General features: G+C 45.4%; 3 protein-coding genes across 3 annotated transcripts; 1 reads left to right on the top strand and 2 right to left on the bottom strand.

Moving 5' to 3' along the window:
* Positions 1 to 23: 23 nt before the first annotated feature.
* Positions 24 to 2,408, top strand: CCR75_002144 (uncharacterized protein; the record flags this gene model as incomplete). Its single annotated transcript, XM_067960244.1, has 1 exon — positions 24 to 2,408. One exon carries the CDS (start codon positions 24 to 26, stop codon positions 2,406 to 2,408), a length of 2,385 nt encoding a protein of 794 aa, XP_067814560.1.
* CCR75_002145 (uncharacterized protein) lies at positions 48 to 3,986 on the bottom strand. The gene is made up of 6 exons (XM_067960245.1): positions 3,880 to 3,986; positions 3,589 to 3,816; positions 3,330 to 3,516; positions 3,206 to 3,269; positions 2,848 to 3,142; positions 48 to 2,781 (listed from the first exon to the last, which is right to left on the bottom strand). Exons 1-6 carry the CDS (start codon positions 3,974 to 3,976, stop codon positions 2,654 to 2,656), a joined length of 999 nt encoding a protein of 332 aa, XP_067814561.1. The 5' UTR covers positions 3,977 to 3,986; the 3' UTR covers positions 48 to 2,653.
* Positions 3,987 to 4,044: 58 nt separating this feature from the next.
* Positions 4,045 to 5,051, bottom strand: CCR75_002146 (uncharacterized protein; the record flags this gene model as incomplete). The annotated part of the gene is made up of 4 exons (XM_067960246.1): positions 4,045 to 4,460; positions 4,525 to 4,644; positions 4,711 to 4,847; positions 4,907 to 5,051. 4 exons carry the CDS (start codon positions 5,049 to 5,051, stop codon positions 4,128 to 4,130), a joined length of 735 nt encoding a protein of 244 aa, XP_067814562.1. The 3' UTR covers positions 4,045 to 4,127.
* Between the last annotated feature and the right edge of the window lie 4,985 nt (positions 5,052 to 10,036).

Below are 10,036 nucleotides of genomic sequence, written 5' to 3'. Positions count from 1 at the left end.
GAGACGAATTGCTCACTTCATAAATGGCGAGGAAACGCCGACGCTCCGAAAGCTTTGAAGCTGGCAATGACGATGGTCTTAAGCGACTAGCAGCTTTCAATGCTCGAGTATTTGATCTTCCACAGGATAGCGATACCTTCGACGATCTCGAACCTCCCACTGTAATGCTTAAGTCGAAGCACAAGAAGCTTAAGCTAAAACGTGCTGACACGGATGGCGGAGATCTCGTACCCGTGATTAAACTAAGAAAGAAAAAGTCTACGAAGGCTACGAAAAAGGAAATTGTGGCTGCTGTTCCCGTGGAGAAGACGAAGGAAAGGGCCCGTCCGGTAGTTGTCAAGGCTTCGAGCAGGACAAACGATGATGTGCCTCAGGAGAAGATGAAGACGAAGAAAGAGAAAACGAATAAAGTGAAGAAGGCAGTGGTAAAAGACGAGAAGGAAGGGATGGAGAAGGTTAGAGAGACGAAGGCAAAGAAGGAGAAGAAAGAGGATACGGAAGTAATGGCGAATGTTGCGACGATAAAAGAGAAAGAAGGGGCAATAGAGGAGAAGAAGAAAAGGAAACGGGAAAAGAAAGAAAAGAAGACGATAAAGAACGAAGGGGATACTAAAATACAAGAGGATACGAAGGAAAAGCTGGTGGAGAGGAAGACGACCAAAAAGGAGAAAAAAAAAACAAAGAAGGAGAAGGTAGAGAAAGAGGCAAAGGTGAGGGACATAACGGAAAAAGAGAAGAAGGAAAAGAAGGAGAAAAAGAATGAAGCGAATACCAAGCAAACGAAGGCGACGAAGGAAACGAAGAAGGAGACAGCGGATTTGAAGACGATTGAGATAAAGAGCCCGAAGACGAAAGAGAAGAAAAAAGCGGAAACGAAGCAAATGCAGAAGAAAAGTAAGACAACGATGAAGTCAACGCTATCCCAGTCAGTTCGCTCGGTGCCGAAAGAAACAAAGATCGATCATGAAAAGATTAAGCAGCGTACGACAGTAGAAAATGGCATGCCACCGCCTGAGACGCACAATGTCGTGGTGGAATCTTTATCAAGTGCTGGGATATTGGAAGAGAGGGCTGATGTTAGCACGCCTCCGTTGAACGCTGTCCACCTTAATGGCCTCAGTAGTGGCGAAGGGCGTGTTGAAAACAAGAGGGCGAAGAAAAGAATGAGGAAAGGACGATCTCGAGTAGCTCACAGCAGCCATATCGCGCCTAAAAGCTCAAGTACAAGCATGGATAAAGCTGAGATAGGCCTTGTCACAATTCCTAAAGAGATCTTCACAGACAACTCGGCCTCCCACACGGACAGTAGTTTAAAGCCATTAGCCTCTAGTAATGGACTCCAGGGATCTCTTAAGGTAACATCTATGAAGAACCAAACGGCTGCACGTCTCAAACATGCAAATACGTCCAATACGAAGAAAATAGTTCAATGTCAAAATGAGAGCGACACAATGGCACATGAGTCACCACGCCAAAATGCTATGTCAGCTGAATTATCTTCATCTTCCGAAAGTGAGAAGGAGAATGAGTATTTTGATTCAAGACAACGCGATGAAGTGGACTCGCTATTTTCTCGTATGATTGATTCGGCTGCTCGAGAGCAATGGGAGCTAGTTGAGGTTGGTCGCCTTATTCGACTCTTTGCTGCTGAATGGGATTTCGAGCAGACAAAGACAGCTCGTTTTTTGCTAGATACATGCCCCGAGCTAGTAAATGTTGAGTTTTTGGAAGGATTGGGTGTGAATTTATCAGCAAATCAGCTTGTGCAAGTATTTGAAGCTGGTTCGGGAACTGCGGGGGTTTTGATGAACAAGCTGGCGTCAGCTGTGGAGAATGGACACCTGAGTGTGTGTGACCCATCGTTCGTCGAGGCACTTGAACGCCGTGTAGCGATGATGGAGTCGAATGGTGAAGTTCTGGAGCTACTGTATCCACTTTTAGAGAGTTTGTCTTCTGTCCGTGATGTCGGTGCTTTAATCAAACAGCTGTGTGCTCATTGGCAATTGGAGCGCAAGAGTGCCTTAGTTCAACAAATTCTCTTGTCGAGAGTTTTTGACGATCTTGATGGAAATCAGGATGAAATTTGTCTTGATTTGCCTGAACTTGCTGGAAAGTTAGATTTTCCAAGCCGTTTGGACCAGGAAGACGTGGACGAAAAGGGCAATTTGAAGGGTTTTGTTGAGGATAGCGATTCTGATAGTGATGCAGAATTTATCGAAAAAGACGAGATAGACAGCGAAGACGGTGAGTCTGACTCTGACGAAGGAATGGAGATACATGGCCGATCTCGTGGTTGTAACCAGTTTATAGAAGACGAGGCCGATGTCGGAGAAGAAGACGAAATCGAGGTCGAGAACGAACGAGACCACCATGACCACGGATCCTCGTCGTCTTCTGATAGCGATTGAGACTTTGTAAAGCGTATAACATGCACATTATAGCAGGCCAAGAGAATATATTCCTTTCAACTTTCCAAGCTTATGATGACATTGTAATAAGGACGAATTACATAGACCAACCGTAATCATAGTATGCTTAGCTATAAGCATATGTGCAGCTTTCCATTGTAATCAGTATAACTGGTCACTGCCTACTGTCACGAAGGATTAAGAGACTGCTTTAAAGTTGTCTGAGATGCGCTGCATGCTTCAGGCTATGTCGACAATAAAGCGCTCAAGACAGCCACTACAGCAAATATTAAGGCAGCCCAAACATACGGAGCCATGCTGGTGCCTTGCTTGCTAATCGGGACAACTTTCTTCCTTGAGTGAGCGATTGCAGCTGCGCAGTTTTGACAAAGCCGAGATGAGAGCTAGATTATCAATCATTACAAGGTTTAAAACGCACCAGCACGCGCTGCTAGAGTATTCCCATGAATAGACTCACCCTTGTCCTTGCTGCGCCGATTAATCTTCGCGAAGGACTTGACTGGAGCCTCCTCCACTGGATCTTCCGCGTCAATGTCTTGCTCAAACGTTTGCCGCGCAGTCAATCCATTGTTATTGACTTCAGCTATTAAATCAGGAAACGCCGTAGTTAGTATTTCTGCAGCTGCCGTTGGCCAATTTGCGGTGGGATCACAGTGCATTGCCTCCGAGTGCAATGGGCTGTTGCCACGGCTATTCTTCAGAGGCTTCGCCCCCTGTGCATCCAAACATCAAAAGTCAATTTTTTCATGACAATAGCAATAAATAGTACTATAAACCTTATCAATCAAATACTTGATGATTTCGAGCTGGGTACTGCCATTCTTGATACACGCCCAATGTCTAGAGTCACGAACACCAAATATAAAGATATTTCCGCTACAGCGCACAAAAGGCACGTACAGTGGTGTGTTGCCCTTGCCATCCGAGACGTTGACACTAGCTTGACCCGACTCAATTAAAAATTGAACAATTTCAAAGTTCCCTTTACCAACCGCAACGTGAAGCGCTGTCATCTTTTGATTGTCCACTGCATCTACCTTGGGCTTGGCTCGTAACAGCAATTTGAGCGCCTCTGGCTTCTCGTACTCTGTAATATATTGCATCGAATCAGATTTATATTATCACGTTGATTAAGCAGATACCATACCGTAAGACGCACCTGCAGCTAAATGCAATACCGTCTGGCCAGATGAGTCCTGTACGCTCAGATCGGGTTTTCCCTTGAGCAAAGCTTGGAAAATTTCCTCAAAGCATGGAGGCTGCTGAGCTAATGCCAACATTAGCGGTGTAAAGCGGCGCTTCTTATCCTGTAAATTGAGCATCGCTCCATTGGACACGAGATGCTGCACAATCTTCAACTGGTCCTCGGCCACCGCAACGTGCAGCACTAGGAATGGCAGCAAATAAGAGGAAAACAACATTGTTGATATCCTGTAATGGAAATGCGTACCGGAATCGCCCTTCTTGTTTTGAAAGCCCCAGTCATTGCGTAACTCGATAACCTTGTCGAGGTTCCCGTTCGCTGCTGCTCGAAGGAGTTGTGCCATGTTGGAAATTTCAAATATGTCGTGAATTTACCAATCGTGGCGTTCGAAAATGGCGGTCGAAATTAAAATTTCTGGCGTAATAATAATTTAAAAATGCACTTAAGTTGATCACCAAGAAAAGTGGGTGGTACGATATCTAATATACGTAGTTTTAGCTAGACTTCAGCGTCGAAGCGTGGAATGATGCAGCGACTATTGAAGGCGTAACACTTGAAAAAAGAAATTTCGAAGGTAGCGGAGGAGTGGGCTTGACCGTGGACAACATTCCTGGATCATTCGTCGCCTGTGCTCTGATCTTCAGCTTTTGCGCTGGCATGGTGGCTGCCATACGAACGTTACGGTCCACCTCGAAGAACATCTTCTCAGTGTTCGACAAAATCTTCAACAGATTTTGATAGCTCGAAAACGGGGACAAGTTTACCTTTCGGAGCATATACCTGGACCGCGTGTTGTATCCCGTCATTTTATCGTGTTTCTTTAGGATCTAATGTAATCGTGTAGAAAACGTTAGCGAGCTGTGAATTCTCACCCTATGCATTCAATTTCACCTTGGAGAATCCCTGATAGTTCATGACGGCAAAACTCTCGAGACGGATACACTTGTGATAAAAATGAACAAAGGCGAACAGCAGCCGCTGCAGCTTAGACGCCTCAATATTTCTCTCTTTCTATTAGGCATGTAATTAGTCAGAAAAAAGGCCTGCGTCGAATAATTATTGATTTTGTGCACACACTCGGTGACTCTTGAGCATGGAGTGTAGTTTCTGGTACCGTAAGAAACAGCGTTTCTCTTCCGCTACGTAGAACAGCGATATCTTTTTGAGCTCGACCTGCAAGTCACGAAAGAAAGCCACTTCTACTTTGGACTCAGCTGCAAATTTTCGTCATTATCAGAGCATAAGTATTATTCAAGCTGCAGTTCATGCGCACCAATATTCTGCTGTTTAGTGGCGCGGTGCGCGGTGGAGGTCGCAGTCTTAATACGCTTTTTAAGAATGTTATAGCTGAGCCAAAATGGAGCCCATTGCGGATTGCTCTGCACAATTCTTAGCAGCAGCTCCTTTCCAAACTTCATGGCACTTTCAACTGATGCGTTAGTTGTTGCTGTATTGACTAATGAATAATACATGACACTTATATGTAATAGTTTAGATCTGTATTGGAAGAAACTCTCTGCACCCCTGTCTGTCTCTTACCTACCTACCGTACCAAGATTCACGAGTGCAGATAAGCTAGAATTAATCAACGACAGGTCGGCAACATCTGTCGTATTGTAAACCGATTGGTATAAGTCATGTCACTGATGTAGAAGATTCGGAGATTCCGCTCCGGTGTACGCAATTCTAAAATCAATATGTCAATCGAACGAGCGACTCAATTAAGATTCGACTTGCCCTAATCACTTCTTCTCGACGTTTTCGCATACGAAACAAATGTGCTCAAATTATTATAATGAGCATGTGAATTTTTGAAATTGCTCACTAAAGAAATGTGCAAGCTCTTAAAATGTGATGGCACACTTCGGTTGGTAAACCGTTAATGTGGTACATTTCACATGTTGGGTTAAATACTCTTTCTATTTGAAATAGGTAAAATAATTAGAATCCATTTATGCCACCAGATAGAGATCTGGTGGTACGTTCTGGAAGTCGATCTTCTGAGTGCGTGAAGCGGGCCTTAACGGAGACGGTCGCAACTGGTCATCCGTGTAGTCTAAACACACGAGCAATTTACAGCCTTGCTGTAACGGGGCACTACTGACTTGTACTGCACCAGTACAAGCCCACTTCGCACTGCCTCAGTGCGAGTGGTGCCTCACGTCACTAAACGTACACTAGTACGTGCAGAGAAAGACTCTCTTTAAAACACTTGCTTTAAAGAGGGTAAAAGAAAACTGTATTTAATATAATTAAGTTCTTCTGTTTCTATCTATTTAATACTGACTTAATTAAACTTGATACAAACCGTGTAATAAAGTCTTATCTGTCTCTCTCTTTGCGCGCGTCCAACGCTGACTGGATCGCGGAGAAAGTAGATAAATGGCTATATCTAGCAATTGATCAGCTTTTAGAATATTACCATGTAACGTAATATTCTCCAAATATTATCCACCTTTTAGATAATATATTAATTAACAGCCTTTAAATTGCAGTTAATTTCATGTAACGATACACCCCGTTACATCACCCCTCCCTTAAACGACAATCACTCTGACTGTCATTGTGTAGAGTGGTCACTATAGGACCACTTTATTAAAAACGATGTTGATTGGTCAAAACCATCATTTTTAATTCTATCCATCATTAACAAGTCCATGCGGTAGCTACATGGCCTTGATTCAAGCCCGAAGAACTTTCGCGCTGAGGAAGATTTTTATCTCGATGCTTTTAAGCATCGATGGTATAGTGGCAACAACAAGCGAGATAGAGTCTCGCTTATGCAAGCCTGGAGCGCGTTCATTTGCAATGTCAAAGACATTGGACGCGAAGCATGGCTTCAAAAACTTGACGCGATTCGCGTCAAGTTTGAGAAACAAACTTCAATCGGTGCAAGTTAAAAATTGCATTGGTTGTCACGTGAGGCAGGACTTTCAGGCCTCATGTGGGGTGATCCCTGTTGACAACACGAAGCGAGTAAATGGGGCTGTCTATTCCCTTACTTCGCCCTGGGGAAGGGCTCGCATATCTATCGAGATTCGCGATGCGATTGACGTTTTGCAATCGATTTACAGGCGCCAGGGGCGCGCGTTTTCCGATGGACCATCTGATCCATCGGATGGGTCTCGTCATTCTGACGGACGAGGCCCTCAACGTCAACAGCCAGCTGGGTACGAGGCTCCCAGCTGTCATGTTAAGGTCGATAATCGCGCCAGCGAACAAGATAACTCGTTCGCTGCCCCTTCACATTACGGTGGTTTTGAATACGTTCCACAAGGAAACGTTGACCACCGCGGGAATCCACCAATGTTCGTGGCGGAAGGGGGGAAATGAAATCCGACCGATCTGTCGGATCTAGACAAAATCGATCACTTCCTCCATGATTTGGAGGAGGGACTTGATCACGAGCGCGGTAAGCGTCGCCCGTTGGAGCATACGGTGCAGCCTCACTATATCGAACGGTTGGAAGACCGTTCGAAGAGTGCGTATTCCATGTTGGAGTACGAACAGAAATATCACGCTCTTCGCGACGAGCTGTCTTCCGCTCATCGGTTTCGAGGAAGGCATGAGAATCTTCAGATTCAACATGAAAATCTGGTTCGTGACCACAAGAATTTCTTAGGGATTGGTACGGGCGGAGCCGACCAACGTAAAACGCAAGATTGCGAACGCATCCTACGTGGCAATTCGATTGTGTATGCATTGCCTCTGCGATGCAGTACACAGAAAGGACCAATGAACTTGGGTAGTAGTTTTAGGCTACCCACGTTAGTGACTACACGCTTAGGTAAGCTTACCGTAGAGAGTAGTACTAGGTCATTAATTTTTAATGAAAGAACATTTGCTCTTCCATGTTTGTCTGCGTTATGTTACTGACGGTCCACTGCGTTGACTCATTTGTTTTGTCTTTTTCAGTGCGCTTTGTGCGCACTGCCATGAGAGTTTTCTCATCTTCGATGTCGAGTGCTTCGACATCGACGTCATTCGCGTCGTTGGTAACTTCGACGCGTGATGAGCATGAGCCAGAAATAGCTTTGCTCGTGCGAGTCCACCTCTCCCTTAAACTAGAGGATCTTTGTGGGTATGCGTGGATGGCGTAAGCCATTTACGAAGATTGGTGTATGCGTTTTAGACGCATGCACACGGCGTATTCGATCATCGGTAAGAACTCGCTCCAATTCTGGTACGATTGGACGTAACCTCGAAGTATCTCTTCGAGGACGCGATTTACGCGTTCCGTCTGACCATCTGTCTCTGGATGATCAGAAGTTGACATATTCATCCGTGTTCCGAGAGATCTGAACGCGGATTGCCACAACTCCGCCGTGAACCGTGGATCTCTAATGGAGACCAGTTCGCGGGGTAAACCGCGGAGTTTGTATACCGTGTCGATAAAGGCACGGGCACAATTCGTAGCCGTGATCGACTCTGGTATTTTGACAAGATGTACCAACTTGCTGAATCTGTCATTCAAAAAAAAAGATTCCATTGTTTTTGTGATCATCTTCGGGAAATCCGAAGACGAAGTTTATAGATACGGACTGCCAACATTCTGCCGGAAGTGGTAGAGGTTGGAGGGTGCACGGGATGAAGGGCTAGGGTTCACTCGTTGACATACCACGCAAGCACAAATGTACTTGCGCACGAACTGATACTGGCGGGGCCAGTAAAAGTCGCGACTTACTGTGAGATAAGTTTTCTCATGTCCACGATGCCCACTTGATGGTGCATCGTGACACTCATACATGATGCGCAGCACAAATCATAGAGTTGGGACGACGACACGTGGAGTGTCGCCCGCAACGGCTGTGTAATACAATAAGCCGTTGCGTGTTGTGTATCGATCGGATGACGATCGATATAAAGCCGATAAACCTTTAATATATTTATCGGATAGATTCATCAGATGATTATTACACACAGAAGGTCCTTATGTTCTGCGTAGGCTTTTTATGTCATCAAATAAGGTTGATGACGGAACACATGAAATGAAAGTTGCAACAGTGGGAGTATTTTCGCTGTTAAAATGCGCAGCCGGTTCGAAATCTACGTCGTGATAACGCATCAGCGCGACATTAAGTAGTCCTGGTTTATATTTCACAGAGAAATTATACTCCGCGAATAAGGATAGCCACCTCGCCATTCTTTGCGAGAGGTGTGGGCTATTTATGGCCGTGCGTAATGACGCATGGTCCGAATATACGATGAACTGTCTATCTCCGAGGAGATAGACCCTAAAGATAGACCCTAAACTTAGCCAGTGTATATTTCATGGCGCGGAATTCCTTGTCATGCACTGGGTAATTGCGTTCAGCTGGTTACAGCTGACGCGATTGAAAACCGTTGACGCGCTCCGCACCGTCTGTATCGTATTGCATTAACGCACAGCCGATTGCGAAATCGCTGGCGTCACAGACCACATGGAATGGTCTGTCTTGATCTGCAATCGCCAAGATGGGCGGTTGCATCAAGCTTTGCTTGATACCTTCAAAGGAACGCTGACAATTAGCGATCCATACCCATTTCTCGTCATTTTTCACGAGACGAGAGAGATGAACTGTCATCTCGGCATAATTGCGGGAATACTTGGTGCAAGTACATCGCTAATCCAAGAAACTTTCTAAGTCCCTTGACATCGACTGGAATTGGCCAGTCGGTGATTGCCTAAATCTTCTCGGGATCAGGGCGCACGCCGTGTTTACCGACGATGCACCCAAGAAGTAGTATTTCGCTTGCAGCGAATATGCACTTCTTGAGATTGCATACAACTTATGCTTTCGCATAAGTGTAAGAACCTGACGAACGTGAGTATTATGAACTTCCACGTCCTTCTTTCCGTCTATTGCTCGGCTATGGACGAATACATCGTCAAAAAAGCTCGGTGCGACTTCTCGCCCCGGTCTCAACAGATTTGTTACGCATCTGTTGAATGTTGCAGGGGCGTTACTAAGCCCCTGTGGTATTACTAGCCATTCCCAGAGCATCCCGCCGGGAGTGCTCACTGCTCTGTACGGGATGTCCCGTTCACGCATAAGGATCTGATAAAATCCATCTATCAGATCCATAGACAAAAAGAGGGTACTCTTAGACTTGCCATCAATGATTACGTCTTTTCTAGGTATCGGCGTTTGAGCCGGTACTGCTGCAGCATTCAGTTTATTGAATGCGTGTGTTGTCCGCCACGCTCCTGTGGCCTTTCGCACAGAGAAGGTCGGAGAGCTATGTGGGGAGGTTGACTCCCTCACATGGCCTGCTTTAAATCGATCGATAAACTATTCATCGATCGCAAGTACTTGTTCACGAGGCAGTGGCTACTGCTTCATGACACAGTACTTCGAGCCCGGTTTGAGCTCGATCTCATGTCGAGTGCCTTTATCTTTAGGCAACTCGCATGGAACTGTTT

Source organism: Bremia lactucae (genome assembly GCF_004359215.1).
Source record: "Bremia lactucae strain SF5 chromosome Unknown BlacSF5_NotPlaced_200_SHOA01000120.1_2678225bp, whole genome shotgun sequence".
NCBI classification, from domain to species: domain Eukaryota; phylum Oomycota; class Peronosporomycetes; order Peronosporales; family Peronosporaceae; genus Bremia; species Bremia lactucae.
The sequence above is the reverse complement of the archived record's forward strand: the minus strand, read 5'-3'. Positions and strand labels throughout refer to the sequence as shown.

Bases quoted from the DNA above. Each gene is read 5' to 3' on its own strand.
- CCR75_002145 (XM_067960245.1), bottom strand. From the start codon at position 3,976: ATGGCACAACTCCTTCGAGCAGCAGCGAACGGGAACCTCGACAAGGTT. The intron at 3,817-3,879 runs GTACGCATTTCC...TGCCATTCCTAG, and splicing joins AAACAAGAAGGGCGATTCCG to TGCTGCACGTTGCGGTGGCC. The intron at 2,782-2,847 runs GTGCGTTTTAAA...AAAACTGCGCAG, and splicing joins TACTCTAGCAGCGCGTGCTG to CTGCAATCGCTCACTCAAGG.